The 22,508-nt window shown below is 36.4% G+C and overlaps 1 protein-coding gene across 3 annotated transcripts in view; it reads right to left on the reverse strand.

The window, feature by feature from the left end:
* Window positions 1–18,652, reverse strand: part of mcamb (melanoma cell adhesion molecule b) — a 37,081-nt gene extending 18,429 nt beyond the window's left edge. The window contains exon 1 of one of the 3 annotated variants that reach the window (XM_084420193.1): window positions 18,432–18,652. In XM_084420193.1, the coding sequence (XP_084276319.1) occupies window positions 18,432–18,489 (58 nt within the window). In that variant the 5' untranslated portion in view covers window positions 18,490–18,652. Of the gene's footprint in view, window positions 1–17,200; window positions 17,334–18,431 lie in introns of those variants that run through there. The other 2 variants (XM_084420194.1, XM_084420195.1) reach the window with 2 other exon arrangements.
* Between the last annotated feature and the right edge of the window lie 3,856 nt (window positions 18,653–22,508).

Here is a 22,508-nt window from a genome sequence, read left to right on the forward strand (position 1 = left end):
AAAGCAATCTAGCAACCTTTTATCATGAGCATGAATGTCAGGTTGTTGGTGTATATATAGACCTCCGCATGCTGTCAGTCAAACATCAGAGTAAAGAGACAGGTGTGCTCTGAAGAAGAGTACTTCCTATTAAAGCACAAACGGCAGGCACTTCTATGCTTCCCAGCTAATTATTGCCTTGACCTGAGGTTCAGAGTTTCTTTTTAAAAGGCTTTAATGGGTGTAGAGTGAAGTTCCTGTACTTCAGCCTGGGCTGCTAAATGACATGGACAGAGTGTTGGAAAGCCTTAAGAAGAGCAGCCTGAGCCAAATGCGATACAAAGCTTTTCATGTTATCGCAAGATCTTTAAAGCAGTTTTATGGTTACAGTTTTAAAGTAATGAGAACATAATCACTATTTATAAGCCCAAAATCTTACAGTGACTAAGCTGGAGCTGATGTGACCTTTGAAAAGCATACCGTACTATAACCGCTGTCTGAGTGTTTTATTATTACTCTCAAGTGGAGAGATAACACACAAAAGCAGCTGTTAAACTCCGTCTCACACTCCCAGAGTGTCACACACACTGTCGCCCCCCGCGACAACCTTCAAGATTTATAAGAATAAACGGTGCACTTAAAAATGTTAGTCTTGATTGGTTTAAAAAAAAGCATCTGTCTGAGTTCACAAACACACAAGCACACAAAAACTCAACAATCATAACAAATGGACTTCGTCTCTGGAGTGAATTAGCAATGATCTCTGTGGACTTTTCCCCAAGCATCCTCCCATGAACCTCCACTTCCCCTCCGTCCTTTTTTCCCACGTCTCGGACGAATCATGCTCACTGCATGCTTGGGGGAAGCAAAAATAGCTGCTGATTTCTGGGCTATGGGAACAAGCAGCAGGACATTATTTATGCTGCATTGATTGTGATGACTTGCCCTAAGAAGAATGGGATATGCGATGGAGATCTCTCATTGGTTGAGCAGATGATCTAAAGCTCTAAAGATAGCCGGTATCCCGACGTGATGGAGCGCCAGAGAGCGGCCCATTCCTTTTTTGGTGTACTGGAAATTGGCATGATGTCGGGTTCTGCTTCACAAGCTTCCCAGCGTGCCAAAAGACCGGCATTTACCTTGTGACACACAAGTATGCGGGATAGAAAATAAAATAGATAAAAAAGACATGTTTGTTAGGTTAAACATCTTTTAATCTCCAGAAATGGAATGTTGTGATGACAGAAAAAGTGGAAGTCTCATATTCTGAAGGCCAGAATTATCTAAACAGAAGATCACAGAGAGGACTGGATTGTCCGGGAGAAAACTTGCAAACCTTAGATCCTAGTGAGGTGCTTTGAAACAGAAACAGACAACAAATGTACTCTTCTACATATTCCATGTCCCATGGTTTGATTTTTATCAAAACTATGAAAATAAAAAAAAAGTGTGATAATATTAATTAGGTGTATTTAGAATAGATGCTATGATGTCATACATCATACAAAAAAAAAATTCAATCGCCTTCATTTCCACCACATAATGCTGACATAATTTGAGATGTGGTGGGAATTTTGATTACTTTTAGAAAAAAAATACTTCCTGCTAATGGACACATTAAATAAACTAGTGAGTGTGAAAAGCGTTTTAACAAAGTTTATTTTCTTAAAGTCTACAGGGCCAAAAGTGCCCATAGTTGAAGAAATGGCCAAATGCTTTCCAAAATATTTTTGTATGTCCCAAGTGGACATATTGGACCTACATTTGTTTAAACACAGAAACCTCAGTTTACTATTGGAGACTGGAGAGTCAAGTATTGGTGGCCTACTGTAATGCAGCAATGCAATAATATAAGAATAACTATGAGCTCTTGCCAAGCCATTCTCAATAGAAAAGCATAATGTCAAATTGCTTTAAAAAGCTCTCAAATTGGAGGTGATCATGACATCATTCTCTGAATCAAACAATGATTCCATTTCAAGTTTTTCACATTTTTAATTTGAGTCTTCATGCCAAGCGAACAGCACATTTCTGTTGGCTCCCCTTACGAAAGAAAAGTATACTTCAAGTTCATTTTATGAAGTATACTTGAGTAATGTTCAAGTATATTTTTAAGTATACTTTATGTAGTAAGTATACTAATGTCAATATGTACTAGTAGTAAACTTGGAAGTGTACTATTTTAATACCGCTTGGGACTAAATTGGCCCACTTGAAGTATATAAAAGTATATGTTTAAGTGTACTATAAGTGTAACAGTAGTAAACTTTAAGTGCACAACTAGTTCATAATTATGTTTCTCATTTGTACTGCAAGTGAACTTATGAGTATACTAGTAGTTTACTATTTTAATACTTGTAGCAACTTTGAAGTATACTCTCAGTAAACTACTAGTTTAGTAGTTTTATACTACAAGTTTTCTTTAAGTGAACTTAACATTATACTTATAGTTTACTATTTATATAACAATTTTGCACTTGCAGTAGGCCTATACTACTATGTTCAAATGTTATTTTTTATACTTAAAAAATACCTTTAACTGTACTTTAACTTTAAAAACCTTTAATTAGCTTCATGCATCCTTTTTTATCAACACTTGAATGTCGGTAAGTTTTATAAAGAAAGGCAACATTTTAAACAAAATAGTTGAGAAAATCACATTTTTGTCAAAGACTACGCCTTGATCAGATTCAGAACGATGATCACAGCTTCAGTCGTTTTCTCTTAATGGGTTACGCTTCATTTGGAAACATTAAGCAGTTTTGATTTACAAGCTGTTTAATGTTTGATGATCACATTATTTTACATTTGAGTGAGCAATCTTCTATCGCTTGTTTCAGCTTATTCTTCTCCTGTGTTTTGATCCGGAGATTCTGTACTAGAAGATGTGTCATAGCGCCCCCTACCGTATACCAGTGAAAACATGGATAGCTGGAAAATTCAGTCAATGGTGGGAAAAAGTTGAATTAAAGTAAATTCCTATGTACACCAGTGGACTGGCCTACACAAAAATTCAGATACGCAGAATTAGAAACATATCTGTTTTATATCAATATTTAAATCAATATTTTCAAACAAAGTTTCATAAGTCTGTATATGAAAAACAATGTAAAAAAAGTATATTTAATATACTTTAAATATAGACTCGATCAAAAGAGTTAACACAACTACAAGCCAAGTATACTTTGAATAATTAAACTTTTAAGTATATCTCGATCAAAAGATTGAGTACAAGTATAGGCCAAATATACTTGGACTTTTCTGTCAGTATAAGTCTAGTATACTTAAGTGGAATTTGAAGTATATTTCTGAGAAGTACATGAAGTATATTTCTGAGAAGTACATAAAGTATATTTCTGAGAAGTATATAAAAAGTAGACTGAAAGTACTTTCTTATTTTTTTGTTTAAAAGAAGTATACTAATAGCACACTTGAATAAACTTCTTTTTCGTAAGGGTCAAGACTGAGCTGTTGTGTCTGCCTGAGGAGGAGACGGTCATACAGACCGTAAAAAGCTTCTTAGATGTTTGTGATCAGCAGAGATTGGTGTTTCAGGAAACACCATAAATTATTAAGTTGCATAAATGAAGGATGAGAAAAATCCGCTTTTCCTTGTCAACATCAGCTCCCCGAGGAACATCTATCCCTGTTCACTAGCTAATAGCTGAAGGGCTTCAAAGCCTGCGCCAGTGGCTGTTTACAACCTGCTTCACTACATGGATGCAAATGGATCCCCTGCAAAACTGTAAAAGGTCCCGGGGGCTACAAGAAGATGGAAGGAAGTCCACAATCACAAACATACTTGTATGTACTGTTTGAACTGAAAATCAAGATGTTTTTATCTTAAAAAGTGCACATTGTGTTGACAGCACATTTGCAGCGTATTTAATATTATGATGGTAAGAAAATCTTTCTTAAAGCTACAGTATCAATTAAAACAATGGCATTAAGCAACTGATGCCATAAAGCCAAATTTACAGCACCGCCACAAAAAGACTGTAAGACACTTCACCTGCTTTGATCTAACAAATGGGGTAACATGAGCAGGGGTGAGACCACACAATGGCCAGAGTGGCATTTGCCCACCCAGAAAGATGACTGCCGTATAATATTGCGTTGCTGAATAAAAGTATTAATTTCTTTTAGAACTTTTTTACGGTATCTAAAACTTGCAGAGGTTACAATGAATTGAAATAAGTTGCAAGACCATCTAAGCCAGCTGTGAATTTCAGAAAACACGTTAATGGTTTTGGTTTACAGCAAAAAGGTGGGAAGGATAAGGACTTTATATGTTATGTCAAGAACTATCTAGAGGGATTTGTGGTGGTGGGGAAAACTTTCACTTATGGCAAAGGTCCAGAACGAAGAACCAGGGACACAAGACTCTATAAGGGGGAGCAGTAAAACGGTGAGGGTAGTCTCTGAGGAATGTCTGGCATCTCTGGCCATATGATGGCTGGGATAAGATGACTATTATGGAGCACCCTCTGTCCCGCAAGCCAGACGCTCCACAATTCACTCTCTGTCATCAGCCACTAACCCCACAAGTGTCCGTTTCACTTGCAAGTGGGAAAGGAGGCACCATTCTAAAGGAAATTAGGCACGCCTGCACCAAATCAGGATATAAGCAGGATCCACAATGACAAAACTATTTCTCAGGTCATGAATCCAGAGCTGAGAACACGGAGGGGTCTGTATGGCAAAGGTTGCAAGGTTGGAAGCCTCATAAATTACTCTACTGTGCCTGTAAAGAGCCCATGAAATTACTTGATGACTGCAGTTTTCTTTCCTGTGTGTTGACGTATTTACAATGAAACAGAACATTTCAGGATATATCAAAGAGCTCATCCATTAAAAAAAGATAGGCTTTGGTTAACATGATTTGCTATGTGTTAATGCTAGTCAGTGGCAGATATTGGGGGGAAGGACATCATTCTTAAGAGCATTTCATTTGTCAAAAATTCTTAATATTTCTAAGTCATTAATATTTTTGGTCCATTTTCCTGGAAGAGAAAGACTCTCAATTTTAAATGCATATATCAGCAAAAAACTTATAGGTTAATAAATGATTCACACAGGAAAAAACAGATGTGACTCAGGGTGACTATATCAGACTGATATAGAGACAACACTGATATGATCCGATTTCTCATCATAACAGCAAACCACAGCATATAAAGCAACACTTTTGACATATATTTTGTCTGCTTTCAGAGACAGACAGGGGCCTGTTTTCTAAAATCAGATCACATGGCCGAGCTCTTTAACTTAGCTTTTCATGTCAGCATTATGAAGGTGTTTGAGCCTGAAATCCTCCTCAGCTGTCCTCCTCCACATCTCACTAATGTGTTTATCTAAAAGACTTCTGTATAATCAAATAAAAACTGATTTCAAAAGAATTTCTGTCTTAAGGTGATGTCAGAGCTGCTCTGGCCATTCAAGCTAAAGTGTGTTAAACACTTTCTCCTACCCCAGTTTAAGGTGAAAAACAACTATAAGTAAGCCATTCATCAGCTGATATCCCAGAAGAGTGTAAACACTGTGGCTCTAAACCATTGCTCCGTTCGTTTGAGCGATCTGACAGCGGTCAACGTAAGGCTCAACCAATGATGTGTGTTGGTTCTTAGATTAAGAAACTGCTTTGAACACAATGGCACGGACATGGCATGGCATGTATTATTTCAGTGAATATAATAATCATGACTTAAATGTGGGTTTCAAACACAGAGGGTCCTATCAAACACCTGGCGCCAGGCGAGACGCAAGTGTTTTTTGCTAGTTTCAGTAGATGTCCCGTAGATGGTCTGCTTGCACACTTTAACCTTGCGCACGAGCAGATCCGTTTGCTCTATGGAGAAGCGTTCAGTCTTTCCGCTTGCAAATTCCGCCATGTAAATAGCAATCCACCATGGCACGAGTGCAACTGGTTTTTAAAGGGAATGTGAGATGAGACTCTGATTGGTTTATTGCACGTTATAACAACACCACACCCATTACTCATTAAGAGAATAGGGACAACCCTTTTAGACCATGCGTCAGGCACGCCGACCATTTTTCTCGTCGTTAAACTAGCAAAAGTGGATTCGGACACGCCCTAAGTGCACTTGCGCCCTGCACTTTAGACCATACGCTTAGATCGTTAAAAAAGGGCCCCAAACGTTAAAGATCACGTGACAGGAAAAACTTGTCGCATGCTTTACCTCTTTTCTCTAGGTCTTTACATAGAGCAGAAAAAAGAAGATGTGTTACATGGCATTATCAGACTCTTTATTTACTCTTTGCATGTTATGGAATTTATTGAATTTTACTTGCTTAATTTGCAGCCCTAAAAGGGGTGGAGTTATAATGTAAAAAATGCTAAATGTATTAAAAACAAAAACAAATTGCTACACATATTGAATCGGCAGCTAGACTGAAAATACAGCCCAAAAAAGTGGATTCAACAGAAAAAAAATTGCAAAACAAGAAAAAAACAAACAAAAAAGGAAGGAATTTTAAGGAACCATAGATGCGTTTCAGACACAAATGTTGCACATATCCTTTGTGATGAGAAGCCAATCCCAAAATACACTGTGTGGAGGATTTTTTTTAAATTAATCATAACTAACGTTTCTTTTCCTTGCAGAATTAACACTTGTATGCTTTGAAAACTAAATGTCCCCAACACTTGGGCCAAAGTTAGTGTGTCTGAGAATTAAAAGAGGAAACAAAACTAGACTGTCTAAATAACCTCATGACCTAACAACAAGCTAAGGTATCAAGGAATCCAAATTTGCTTATAAGCCTACTTACAGATTTTTACTTAGTAACAGAGAATCTTAAACCCTTTTTCTGGATTAGAGAGGTGGGCTAATATAAAAACCTTCTCAGTGATTTTAGTCCTGTCCGAATGTGCCATCTCAGTAATCATTACGGACAATGTCAGTAAAGATTACGGCGACTTTTCCCGTCTGTTAAAAGGTCCGGAAAAATTACCTCAGGTAATACTAATCCCGTGCTAATTTACCCACTGTAAATATGTACGTAAACATTCCGAGTAAAAGACGTTTTCCGCGTTTTTTCAAGTATGGAGGCACTTGAAACAACATTCAGAAGGTGGGACAAGTCTGTGGCAAAACAGCACTTGTCAGAGGCATGAAACTTCTTTTAGCTTTAGGTAGGCTAAGTCCCTATTACCAACAGAATCCAATCAGAATTTAATTAATAAATCGACTAAACTGCACACACAGATATATGTGTGTGTGTGTGTGTGTGTGTGTGTGTTGTATTTATTTAGCTTAACAACATTCTTAAGTCATTTGCAAATGCGGTGCGCTAGTTGTGTGATGCACAGTAGAGCATTCCAGTTTATTCACTTATTAGGTTTCTTAAGACAGCTCTCTAGGTGTTGAAAGACAGCTTTAATTACAGATTCATTGCCATGTGATTATTAGTAATTAAATATACAGTTGTGTGTGTTTCACATTTTAAGAGCTATTGAAAGACAATACCTCCATTCAGAGGACAATCACCCTCTGGCCATCCACATCCACAACTCATAATTTCCATCCCGATCTCCAGCACAAGATGATCCAGGGCTCTATTTTAAGTACACATAATTGCTAAAAAGTTTCAGAAGACCACAAAAATGAGGCCAATCACAATGCCAGTTTACTTAACTGCTGCCATACCAGCCTTCATAATGAGCATTAAACCAAGGCTGCTAAAATCTGTCTCTGAGCTCTCAGTGATTCTCAGTTGCACGAGACAGCAAATTCAACAGAACATGATTTACAAACATAAAAATAGTTTGGGCTCGGGATTTGTATGCTGACGAACTAATGTTCTCCAAAACTGCACTGCGGTTCTGTTTAAAATCATTCGGCTGTGCCCTGAAAATATTTTGATTTCTTAAGTATACATTTTAAAATATTACTTGCCAACAAAATATTCTGAATGAACTCCAAACAAACTGGTGTACAACTACAATGACGTATCATGCCCTGCAGCCTCTACGCCAGCCAGAGTGTCAAACCACCGATCTAAATGGCATGACATTTTTAACTTCATCCCACATCTGCAAACATTACTCATGTAAAGGGATCCATTAATACAACTTAGATCCATTTGAAATGGCAAACCACTGCAGACATACGAACTGTGACCTATTCACATTGTCAAGTCTAGCAAACAGAACAGCTGTAAACTCATTTTTCCCATAGCACATAAGCATTCAGATTATTTTATAAATCTAGAAAAATATAGCCCAACATGATTTGTTCTTTTTGAGTTAAAGTAGCCAGGAGATGCAGAATGTTAGAAGCAGTTAGACTGTGGCACATGGCCAGAGCTGAGCAGAGTGCAGTTCCTCTGAGGACTCGACGCAGCCTCCAGACCTCCAGAACAAGAGCCGCATTCAGGCCTACTGCGTTCCCAGCGGGCAGGACTGTGGGCCCAACCGACTTTTGCAAATTAAAGAGTTCTGTCTTCAGACCACAATACTGTTTCCTCTAACCATTATGCATCTCATGTCCCCAAAGTACAGCAAATGTTCTGGAGAATGAATTAAACTGGGCATCATTTTTGGACTTATTCCGGAACGGAAGTGACGTTATTCTCTTCGGACTAGTTTTTTCATCATTTGCTGACCCAAGTCTTTCAAAACCTGTATGAATTTCTGTCTTCTTGAGATTGTCCAGTCTGCTCTTTTCCATACAATGAAAGTGAATGGTAACCACGCTGTCAAGCAGGATTATTTTCAGTGAATAAGGCTACGTTTACACGGAAACGATCTGAAGAGAAAACGCAAAAGTGATACATTTTTATTCTGCGTTTAGACAAGCGTTATGGGGGGGAAATCTGCGTGCATATGGTGACGCAAAAGTGTGTGAAATTCAATGTAGTATGCACTCCAGGCGGCTAGGTGGCAATGTGAAGCACTGATCGGTGCCTTCACTGTCTAGCAGACTTTTGCGTTTTTACCGTTTAAGTCAAGTCAAGTCAAGTCAAGTTTATTTATATAGCGCTTTTCACAATACAGATTGTATCAAAGCAGCTTCACAGTATTAAATTAAAATAATACAACAATGTTTGTTTCTAGTGGAAAACGTCCACGTTTGGTAATGCTGATCAATAGTATTGTTGATTGATTGATTAATTTAATTAAATATCCCCAAATATCCCCAACTGAGCAAGCCAAAGGCAACAGTGGCAAGGAACGGAAAAACTCCATCAGGTGACCTAATGAAAAAAAAAAAAAAAAAAAAAACCTCTAAACGTTTAGACGGAAACGCGACGGTGGAGCGTTTTTAAGATTTCCACTCTGGAGGGTGGTTTCACTTTTTTGCGTTTTTAAGCCCCAAAAACGCCATCGCCGTCTAAACGAAAAATATATATTTTTACGTTTTCACCCGCGAGCGTTATCGTGTAAACAGGGCCTAACTACTCACGCAAATCTATTTTATAGCTTCAGAAGACTTGGAATATAGTACAATATAGAATGGTATGATGCTTTTTGACTTTTTTTGACTTTGACTCGAATGGAAGAGAGCAGCTCGGACATTCTGCTAAACTTCTCATTTTCCACAGATGAAAGTAAAACATTTTTTAATGTAAATGTTAAATTTGAGTTCAATTTAAATATGCATGAACTATCCCTATACTATACATGAAAGACTTGCAGATGGAACCTGTTGTCTCTTAAACCCTTGAATCTTTCAAATTGACTTCCCTCAAAAACTTTGACTTCCCTTTTGTTTTTAAGTAGACGGTTAGTGTGGTCAGGTTCAGAAACGGAAGTGACAGAAATCTTCCATCTGTCTTCAGACATGTTATCAATAATGCAAAGTTAGAGTGTGTTGAACAAAGACTGAGATAATTTATTGTCTATACATTCTGATTCATTATTCATTCATCATGCACTGAAGTGTTCGCAGAAGTTCAAATAATGAACAGGGATACAACATTTATAAAAGAAAAGCATAAAATAATGCATTTATATAAACTACTGTATACACTACCGCTTTCAACTCTTTTCAACAATGATAATAATAATAAATGTTACTTTAGCAAATCAGCATATCAGAGTGATTTATGAAGGATCATGTGACACTGAAGACTGCAGTAATGGCTGCTGAAAATTACAGTTAAACTACATTTTATAATATATTAAAATAGAAAACAGTTATGTTAAATAGCAAAAATATTTCACAGCATTACTGTTTAATGCATTTTGATCAAATAAATGCAGCTTTGGTGCATGAGCATAAGAGACTTCTGTCAAATTTAAAAATCTAAAAATTCTAAACAAAATCGTACAACCACAAACTTTTAAACGCTAATGTAAAATGAATTTTCACAGATTTTTACTGTTAAATTAACCTTGCAAAAAATGGCAAAATTTCACAGATTTGTTGAAAATGAATTATGTCTCAAAATGTAGCACCTTCAAGTCAAAATCCAGGGTTAAAACTGTAGCTTCTAGCTTGTTCCACAGATCTCAAACGCAAACATATAGAGGTTTACCTTTACACAAACTGGCCAGCAGGGCTCTTTTTCCAGCTCACATGTGGCCGGTTCCATCAGGAAATATTTCTTCGCTTGTCAGAAATGAATGCTACACTCTCAGAAAAAAAGGTACAAAAGCTGTCACTGTGGCGGTACCTTTTCAAAAGGTACACATTTGTACCTAAAGAGTGCATTTAAGTCCCTCAAAGGTACATATTGGTACCAAACATGTTAGTACCTAAATGGTACATATTAGAACCATTTTGAAGGGTACTGTCCCAGTGACAGCTTTTGTACCTTTTTTTCTGAGTGTACATATTTCTACATCTAACGCAACAATCTCAGGTTTTTTTGTTTTATTACGATGCTGCTCTGAAGATGTGAGAAATAATAGTCCACTAATAAGAGCTTTTTATTTTCTAATCATTCAAAATTAACTATTGTCTATGAGTCACATCTAAGTAGACAGTGATTGACACTCTCTATTATGGGACTAACCTCTGAAGTTATGTGATCCACCAGACCATATAAATATAATTTTATGCACTGCATGACAATATATAATGAGCTTGACCATTCATAGTTATTATCAACCACATTCCCAAACAATCAGATAAGTGAGTATGTGCTGGTCATAAAAGGAAACCAGTCTGAAAGTAATGCAGACTCTGTGTTTGAGCAATCAGGGTGAATCATATGGCTGTAACACAGCGAGAGAGGTGGTGTTGTGGGGGTGGGGTGGACTCGCTTTCTGAAACCTGAACTTGAGCATGTTCTGTGATTGTTTGAATGCCAGGTGTGAGCAGCTGTTTGCTGGGAGTGGGACCCACATACAGAACAGTGAAAGCAGTTTGGGAATGTGTCCACAGATCTAGTCAGTGCTGGTGACATTAAACAGCTTTAGCTACACTGCAAACAAACCTCTTAATCAGTATTTTTGTCCTGTTTTTGAGTCAAGATATCTAAACATCCTTAATATGATTAAATTTGCAAGATAAAACTGCATAGATATTAAGGCTTGTTTTAGAGAGTTTCTATTTTGAGTAAGGACAACATAAGGTGCCATTAGTTAATGCATTAACTAAATTGATAACGAGCAATACATATTTATGAATCTTTGTTAACGTTAATAATGATATAAGTGTTCATATAGTTCACGTTAGCTGAAGTTTATTAAATAAATAATATTAACAGATACTACTTTTAATTTGAACGTATTAGTGAATGTTAAAATTAACATAAACTAAGATTAATAAGTGCTTTACAAGTATTTTTCATTGATAGGTCATGTTAACTAATGTTGTTAACTGTTCATTTTGTTCTTACCCTATTTGAAAAATAGATACCGATTTGGGAAACAAAAATACTGATTTTCATTTTCATTATATAAAATATCACTATACATGTGACCCTAAACAGTGAATGGGAACTAAAAGAGCACATTTCAACCAGACAGTTGACAATTCTTTCCAAACAGACCATCTGTGTGTTTAAAACTGTAGAGGTAAATCTGCGGCACAAGATTTTTTTATTCCAACGCAGATTTTCATTTGACATCCTGAATAACTGCTAATGATAATATTTAATTCTGGAAAGCCCTCCACACACAGCTCATATGATGATATCCAACAACACATACCACACTTTCCAACATTGTCTGATTCCCTTGACCACCATATCATTAACATTTGCTTGAAAATGTTAAAGTGCACACTACAGTTTAACCAGCTTAACACATAGCTCTAATTTAAAATTAAAACCGTTTGCAATGCTTGAAATATTATAAATTGTGCAGTATCTAATGGAGGTAGAAAAATTGAATACGCTTATTTGGAAATGACTAAGCTCCAAGGAATCAAACATTAATAAATCCAGCTGCAAAGGAATTGTGGAGCCTCTGATCTCACTGTTCACTTACAGAGTTCAATACCATCTACCATCCTTAGGAAAGAGTTTAAAGTCACAATTATCTTGATCTGTTCTCTCTCTCACTCACTCACACTCACTTGCTCTGTAGCTGCTTTATGCTCTTCCTGGAAATGGAAGTGTTACGTTAATGGTCAAGACTTTTGCAAGCTTATAAGCAGCATGCATTTACAAAAACTTTGCGATTGGAAAGCTGTGGCAGAGTTTATGAAGTCTGCTCACTTACTGCATAGATAAAACATGCTCTTGACGGTAACAGCAGCAAGTGACCCTTGCTTGAAACATTATGTATGTTGTAGCATATGTCATGCTGGACTCTTACTTTAACGTGTTTAAAATTCAAAGACATAGCTGATTGCTTTTAAATGAAAGCAAATAAATATAATATTAAAAATTGTTTAAATTTAAAAAATGTTGAATTTCTATACCAATAATGTCACTCAAAAAAATAGGTTTCCAGAACACTTCGCCTGTCTGCCACCGGTTGGCCAAAAAAGATACAGTTGTCGCAAACTCACATCATTGGTTGAGCATTTCTATGTTGGGCTGGTCGGGATGATCAAACAAACAGAGTAATGTTTGGATAAGGCCACAGTGTTTACATTTTTGGGAGAAAATTGGCTTGTTTTGTTAAAATTCTAAGTATTTCAACTAACATAAAAACACTAAAAAATGACAAAAACCCATTAATTTTATTAAATGTGTCTCCTCAACTACAAAAAATGGGAAACAAGCTTGTCAAATGCAATAATGACTTTTCCTGAAAGCAAGCCAAGCCTTCAAAGTTCAGTTTATATAGCAATAGTTTAACAAGAGTGCAGGGATTTTTATGCTAGCAGAGATCTGGATTGTGTCAGTTTAATCTCAACATTACCCAGACACATATTTATACAACACCGATAGACACAGAATTTCATCCGCAGGTTTCTTCTTCTGTTATAAGGACCAGTATTTAGAGCATAGATATGGATAGAATGGAAAAGTAATGCATATTCATGTATAATAAGCATACAGATTATTCCTGGAAACCGAGTGGCAAGAGGCCACACTAGAGAACATCTATAGGTCTGAGCAGAAACAGAGAGCAGTATGAAGGGGAAATGACTCTCAGTTGAGCACAGTGATTGAACACTAATGGACGGTCAGCTGCTATCCATCACTCAAACAAACTAGGGCTCTCAGACCCAGAATGCCCCTCATCAACAACAAATACTATAGCACACACTGAATGAAAGGCATGCAGTAATCATCACTAATGACATGTGATGATGAACACAAAAAGCTCAGACAGAGGATACGGTCATATCTGAACAAGTGGTCATAGCACAGTTTACTTTTTTAACCTCACAGACTGGAATAAATTAAATAAAACTTCCCCGAACAACCTTCTGTTTGGAATAAACATATTATGCTTTATGACGTAGCTATGTAAAGGACCTTGGGAGTTGTAAATCAAGATGGCGCCAGTTTGTATAAAACAAAGGAGTGTGAGCAGGGACGGATTATGACTTGTAAAGGCCCTGGGGCCAGTTATCTCCAAAGGACCCCCTCAGTGCGATAATAAAATCGCTTTTTAATAAATATAATGCACAATGTTGTTGGTGAAGACAGGGCTGCCAAATCTCACGCATCGTGTTGACACTGTTCTCCATTTTTTCACGCAACGGAAAATCCCGAAGCAAAGAGGCCACTGACACCAATAGACAAGACAAGGCAGGTTACTTTTGATCAAAAGCGGCGTCAGTCGTCAGTCGCTTCAGCCCCGAATGTTTTGAGTGTGACCCCGAATGTATTTTGAAAAGTTGACTGACAAATATGAAACCGGACAATAGCCTATGTAAACCCCCGAAATCATAAGTTGCCTTATTTAATTGTGCTTTGGCTTTGTTGTCGTCTCTGACTGGTGATTGTTGAAATCTCTCACACAGAGACGCACCACGTGAGTGATTTCAGCCTATCCTAGAATATCTCCAGGATTTGCGCGCGACAGCAAACAATCTCACAGCAATAAAAAAATAATAAAAATAACGCAGTCAGCACCGCCGCACAGTCCTCTGTCAGATGAGATGATTTCAGGCTATACGCAGGAGCGTTTCTAGATTTTAAAAACATCAGGGGGCTGAGCCCGAAACGTCAGGGGCTGGGGTTATACGATAACATGATTAATTCAGCCCTGGCACTGTAGCCACAACAGCCCACGAAGTTGGTTTCAGCAACTTTTTTCTTTCTTGAGGTAATCAATGTTTTTGGCACTAATCAAAGAATAAAACCAACTTCTAACTTTTAAAAAGAAAAAAGTTGCTGAAACCAATCTTTAATGCTAATTTGCCTCTGGACACAAAAAGATTGCACTGGTGTTTGATTGAAATGTAACATCTATGCAAAATAATCCTTGAAAGATTTCTCATTTAAGGCCACTCCTGTTTGAAATATGTGATTGTGTATTGCCAACAATAAGCAGAAACATTCTACATTTCCATTTTGTACTGTAGATCATTCATAACAACATGTATCCTCATTCTCATGGTTACGAATCTGTTATCTGCTTAACAAATAATTTATGCTACTGCCCACTGACATGCTTTTAAAGCTATTGTTATCCAATTTTTTTGCCCTTCAAATACCTTAAAATGCACATATGTAGGTCCGAGAAATCCAAATTTTAGAACCCCCCTAATACCTCACACTTCAATGTGCGTGTTTGTGTGGTAATGTGGGCTGGTGTGGCTACAGTGCCAGGGCTGAATTTTCGAACCAGTCTGCCCCCTGCATATAGGCCTACAATATTATTCTCTGTATCGAATCATGTTATCTTATAACCCCAGCCCCTGACATTTCGGGCTCGGCCCCTGATGTTTTTAAAACCTAGAAACGCCCCTGCTTTTGATATGAAACATGGTCTCAGCTTTCAAATTATGTCCATTTTATTACGAAATTCAAACAATAAATACCGTTTTGGCGCTCTTTAATATGACGTGACAGATCGCTGTGGCACCTCGGTTCAAGCGGCACGTGAACTGATCTAAAGCTCTTCTTTAGTTAGTAAATAAATTCGAATGAATTATGTTGGAAGATACAGTAGCCTACAACTTGCTGAAATGTATCATGTCTCATGTAATCACTCATTACATCAGTGCTTCAACCGCGGAAATAAGTCAATAAAACAACAATATGTCACGTAACGTAACATTTACCTCAGAAAAGCCATGACCACAGCATATAGCTAGAAAAATTTACTTGGTCTATAGAGACTAGAGAGGAGTATTTTTGCTAAATATGCACTATATTACATATCATAATTTTACTCATATCATTAAAAATATTAAAACGTTATTATTATAAAAATCCATGTTATATTTGAGTTGTTAATTTCAACCTTTAATAATAATATCAACTCCCTGTATGTTTACAGCATTAGTGAGAGATTTTTTCTTGAGAAAAATTAACATGTAGCTATATACGTACCTGATATTTATCCAAATTAATTGATGTAAACATTGTTACATGTTGTTACTAAACTTAATGAAATTCTGTTTGGTCAGCAAATGGTTTGAGAATAACAATACACTTGTGATGCAAGTTTGATTTATATTCATAGGCTGCCTGCTGAACATGGGTTTGAGCTCTTATATTTCTGAACTCTCAAAGTTCATATTAATGCATTAAAACGTAGAAAATATCTTGCCCCCAAATCTAGAGGTTCCACTTCAAGTAGCTTTAATGTTGACTAGTATTATTACTAACACCACCCATGAATAAGTGCATCAATTTCAATCTCAAGACAACAATTTAAACATTCTGACTAAATATAAATATATTCTATATAACTGACTCTAATGCCATGGCTGTTTTACATAAATGAGTGTTGGAGCTTACACTTTAAAGACAATTTTAGCACCGCTAGCATGCTTAAGACTTCCTTACTTCCTTGTATCCGATACATACAATTAAATACAAAGACCTTGACTGTTTTACTACGTCTTTGTAAGAGTAAATGCACATTATCTTTGACAAAGCCCTGAGATAGAAAATGGCCTTTAACCCTTAATTGGATGGTGTCAAGAATGACAATTTGTTTCTTTATGTGCTAAAATGTTGAGATCCAAGTGCTCTAATAAGTCTTTCAATGACTCAGAGAGGGAGGCATCTCTTCAAAGCATCACTAAAGCTTTGTTCACTGTATGCACTTCATACAAACCATGTTCAACCCCCTGGAATCTGACACAGAACAAGACAGCTGCAAACACAATTGGAATTTCGGCACCAATCATTGTCAATCATTTCTTTTGATCTGGCTAAAAAACAGGTTCATTTATTGTTGTCTAATAAACATCTCTGAATATATGGGCTATTTAATCTTGTGAATTCTCTTTAATAATGTGCTAATGATGGATTCAATCAACTTGGAATAGTAACTCTAAAATGGTCCAAACTAGATATCCTGAATAGTAATCAATAGTTAGTTTTGATTACCTAATTATTTAAAGAGATAAAATGCTGCAGAAGCAATAAGTGCTGCACATTTTCAATTCCCACACTGGGAACAGTCATGGATAATATTACACAGATAAAAATCAAATGCACCAAAACAGACCTAATCCATTTATTGTAGACTACTGATCTTTTTGTATATTTGCCCTTGTTTCTATTGGGAAAGCAGATGACGCAAGTCGAGTGTTTTAAGTCTATTTTCTTAAAAAATCTTATATTGCTCATATGCTCATATTTTTATTTTTATTTTTAAACAAATTACAGGAAAAAACACCTTTGGGGGAGGGGGATAATGAAATTAGTACAGTTTGTGACTTACTCTATTATTAGTGTCCATTTCTAAATCAGCAACAGCAGTTAAAAAGCTGAAGGATGTGATGAGCTACACTACAGATTAGATCAGAACTCCAAAGGTGTGCAGGAAAGCAGGAATCTGAAACAGGAGGTACGGAAGAGAGGATAATTACGCAAAAGGATAAGTAAAAAAATAAGAAATAGTGAGGAAGTTCACACAGATGGGGAGATAAAAAGGTGAGGGAAACAATGTATGACTAAAAACGTAAACGTCCCTTAACAGATGCTTCTGAACAAAGAAAATGCCATTAGTGCAGGGGATGCAGTTCCTTCCTTTCCTTGTCGCTCTTCCGCGCCTATACAAAAATGTAGTAGTAGGCCACTCCATCATATATTCAACACAGCTCCAAAACACATCTGCAGGCTATGATCCAGTGATTCATCACAAATTAGATAATCTCGTGGTAAACAGTCTTAAAAAAAAAACCTGAATGTTATCTAACCACAGACCCGCGTGAAGGCAATGACATAGACCTGCTACTGTGTCTGCCACAAAACTCCTTTCACTGCTCGGACTGAAGCCCCTCCAGTTAAGAACATCTCCTCACATCAGGCTCCTTCGCTTATCCATAATGCTACAATAACGTTGTTTTACCCATAAGTCATAACACTGTGTCTTTTTCAACTAAATTAAAATGCATAAAAATGTTACAATGTAAAAAATGTCAACCTTCAAAAAACAGTTTAATAATTAAATAATACATTACATTTAAAAATCTATAAATAAATGAAATGAAAGAGGCTTTTAAAGATCATTAAAGTTAATTTCAAATTTTTGGCCAAAGAACATCAAGGTGAAATACTCAATACTCACTCAAGTTGAAATCAGCAAAATTATTTCACTTTCTTTTAATTAAAATCTGCATGTGGGGTGTTGGTAATGATGTTACAATTTTGTTGAATCATTTATTGCAACGTATTTGCAAACTTTACATTTATATAAAATAATAATAATCACTGAAGTATTCTGTAACCTTGTTTATGATCTGAAGCATACATTTATTTCCTTTTGAAAACCATTAGTTTAAATTACAATCATCCTAAGAATTTGAATAGTTTAGCTTTTATCACCCCAGATGCAGCATGGATTGTGAATGCATTACATGTACAATGTTCTCAGTAAATTCTCATGAACGATGAAAGCATCTCACCATTTTTGTTGTAAACTTTCCCGCACAATTGAAACTTTGACTTACTTTTGCACGTGAGGACGATCAGTCCCACGACCAAAGGCGCGATATAACGGAGGGTCATGTCTTGCCGATCCGAGGTTTGATGTAAGGAGATTGTGCGCGCTGGAGAGCTGAAGTGTCCTGTAGATCATCAGAGAGGGCAGATGTTTGCACAGAGAGCGCGTGAAGTGCGGAGAGATGAGTGGGAGGAACCTAGTGGGCTGCGCCCTATGCCACACTGCAACACTAACGCACATGAAACACGGACATTAGCACGATTTAAATCGTTAATATGCTTGTCAATTCAGCTAATACATGTATTTTTCTGGAAACTATATGTATAAAGTTTGTGAACCCTTCAGAATTTTCCACATTTCTCCATACATTTCACGTCAGCTTGAATGAATTTGACCCATTCATTTTCAAACACTGCTTCAATTCAGTGATGTTGTCAGTCTCCCTGCATAAACTCCTTTCTTCAAGTTCTTCCACAACATTTCTGTTGGGTTAAGGTCGGGACTTACATTTTTCTATTCCAAAACTTCTGCTTTAACCATTCAAGACTTATGTTTTCAGGGTTGTTTTATGTTGACTCGTCGTGCGACAGTTGACTTTGCGACAGACTGACACCCTTGACTTTGTGATGCAGCTTCTCATTTAGCTTGAACAATATTGGTAGCCTATGTCACTTAGTGTACATGCCAAATGCCAATATTAGAGTTTTTTTTTTAAGTTTTTTTTTATTAATCCATATTTTCCGAAATTGGAGGTACAGGCTTATTTCACCTATATTTATATTTAACACCAATAATTTTCCAAATTAATGTAGCTTACTAGTATACAGTATAATGTTGTGATTTCTAAATTTACTTGTAGCATTTACAATGAGTACATTTTATTTAAAAAAAAAAATTATTTAGACTAAATATTGAATATTCATATTGATATATATAATATTCATATGAATATATTCCATTTATTATTTTCATGATAATTAATTTTATATTAATATTTATCTATTATCGGCTATAACATGGAAATTATCATCGACTTTTTTCAGCCCAAAATTATAATTTAAACCAAAAAATAATAATAATAATTACGCTCATCCTCATGGTCTTTGGACAAACTTTGGACTGGGAGTCATGTTCTTTCTTGGCTTTTTCCATGCTATTCTGCCATGCACACCATTTTTGATCAACTGTCTGAAGGCTCCTAGTGCTTAACACTTAAGCAAAGATCGGAATATTCTTGCATTTTGCATCCTTTTCTTGCGAGTTTTATATTTATTCAGAAGGGCATGACTTCTAAACTCACATGATTTTTATCCCAACAAAGATATTCCCTCATGGATCATTTTGTTCAATAAATTTGTGAAAATGTGTTTAAATTGGATTTTCTTTATCTAGTTAAATTAGTTAAAGATCCGATCACAGTGCAGGTCAAATTAATGCAAAAATATGGGTTTTCTTAGATAATGCATTGCTGTTTGGGTGAGAGATTGTGGGGCTTTGTATGTCTCCTGAAGTTTCTGGCCAATATTTTTTGACATGCAATCTAAATGCGTGAGCGATAAACCTGATATTTATTCAGTCGATGGAGCCTGAAGTCTTAATCAGTGCTTTCTATATTTATCAACAGTCATTATAAATGCTATTGTTCTTAATAATGAGCCTTTTAGTTGGCTTTTTAAATAGTTTCCAAATTGACTTTATTTGAACTGTCTACCATTAGTGGATGAAAAACAGATTCAGAGAGCCTGTAATCTGATCATCCATCCATGATCTACTGCTGAGAACTAATTACAAGACAAACCAAGGAATATGTATTTGAAAATAGGCTGAAGATTTCCTGTGGGACTACAGTCAAGAATCAATTTGACATGGTTTATCCCCTCACATGACCAACCCAGTCAAATCTCTATTGAGATAAAAAAAAATTCGGTTGAAAGCTCAGTATGAAAGAATAGTGAAGACAGCATTCGTCAAAGTAATAGTTGTTGGCTGTAATTTGTGAGTATGATGTTGACAGCTGTGTTCTGGAAACCTCTGGTAATGTTTGTTTGCACACCTGGAGGAGAGTGTGGCGGTGCTCTGCTGACTAAAAACAAGAGATGCAAATTCAGTTGGTCACATTTTATATCACTTCAGATCTGTGACAGGTTGCCAAAAACAAAATTCCAATTACTTTGGTTGTTTTAAGTTTAACCTCAAAGAATAGAATAGAATAGAATAGATTAGAATAGAATAGAATAGAATAGAATAGAATAGAATAGAATAGAATCACTTAAAGTTAATGAAACTGTAGATAACACAATATCAAACCAATGGCATTATTTCGAGAAAGAACAAATGCATTTTACAAACAAAACATTTTGCAAAAATAAGTTTTAGTTTAATTAGGGGTAAAACTATAGATATACTGTTCAAAACATAACATGTTGGCATTAAAGCAATGATTTGTACACTTCCTGGTTGTCAAACAGGACATGTTTATAGTCAATGGCTGCGTCTGAAAGCTGAAAAATGCTGCCTTCAGAGGATGCATTTAAAGGTAGGAAGGCATCAAGGCACGTCTGAATCCAATGTTAGCGCCACTTCCTGTCTCCTGAGATACCCTTTGAAGGCAGCATACAGGGAAATAATTATTTGATCCCCAGCTGATTTTGTAAGTTCGCCCATTTACAAAGAAATGAAGGTTCTATCATTTTTATGGTAGGTTTATTTTAACGGATAGAGACAGAATATCAACCAAACAATCCAGAAAAAACACATTATAAAGGTTATAAATTGATTTGCATTTCAGTAAGTGAAATAAGTATTTGATCCCAAAGCAAAACATGCCTTAGTACTTGGTGGAGAAACCTTTGTTGGCAAGCACAGAGGTAAGCCGTTTCTTGTAGTTGGTCACCAGGTTTGTACACATCTCAGGAGGGATTTTGATCCACTCCTCTTTACAGATACTCTCAAAATCCTTAAGGTTTCTTGGCTGTCGCTTGGCAACTCAAAGTTTCAGCTCCCTCCACAGATTTTCTATAGGATTAAGGTCTGGAGACTGGCTAGGCCACTCCAAGACCTTGTGCTTCTTCTTGAGCCACTTGTTGCCTTGGCGGTATGTTTTGGGTCATTGTCATGCTGGATGACCCATCCACGACCCATCTTCAGTGTTCTAGCTGAAGGAAAGAGGTTCTTGTCCAAGATTTGACGGCCCCGTCCATCAGCCTCTTAAATACAGTGAATTCGTCCAGTACCCTTAGCAGAGAAATAGCCCCAGAGCATAATGTTTCAACCTCCGTGGAGCACAGATTAGTCCTGTCACTTTAAGACATATTAATACCATACATACCATATTTTTATGGTATACTATAAAAATGATAGACCCTTCATTTCTTTGAAAGTGGGTGAACTTTCAAAATCAGCAGGGGATCAAATAATTATTTCCCTCACTAGATGTATCATTCACTGCCTTTAATATCCCACAATCCTGTGCTTTACATTCTGTGATAGTTGAGCTAAAAAAAAAAAGCGGTTTGCGGTTTGTGGTCATTTTGTGTGTAAATGTACATTTTTGGCCAGCGTTTTCCACTTCTGATGTCACTTCTAGCGAGAAATTACTATTGTAGTAATTGAATATTTGCTTAGTTATCACCAAAGCTTGCTCTATTTAGCTGTAGATACTTAAACCATTACGCTGCCTCAGAAGTCTGTCCGAAATCAGTTTTGTAGAATTATCAGCAAGTCAGCTGCCTGTTTTTTTATAAATCGATCTAGACCAATAGTTCAAAAAAAAAAAAAGGTTGCATTATCCATGCAAAGAAATTCATGCATTTTAAGTGAGGCTAAAGTACCACTCTGGGTTTGAAGTGTATATAATCACTCTCTGATTTTACAAATGTAATATCAACTGGTTTTAACATGTAGAGAAAGACATACACTGTAAAAAGTGAACAGTTGGATCAACTTAAAAAAATTACTTCAATTGGTAACACCTAAAGAAATTAAGTTTTCTCAACTTAAATTATCACGTTTTTCACGATAAACTGTGATCATTTAAGTTGAGAAAACTTAATTTCTTTAGGTGTTACCAATTGAAGTAATTTTT

Source organism: Rutilus rutilus (assembly GCF_951802725.1).
Source record: "Rutilus rutilus genome assembly, chromosome: 9".
Classification (NCBI taxonomy): Eukaryota; Metazoa; Chordata; class Actinopteri; order Cypriniformes; family Leuciscidae; genus Rutilus; species Rutilus rutilus.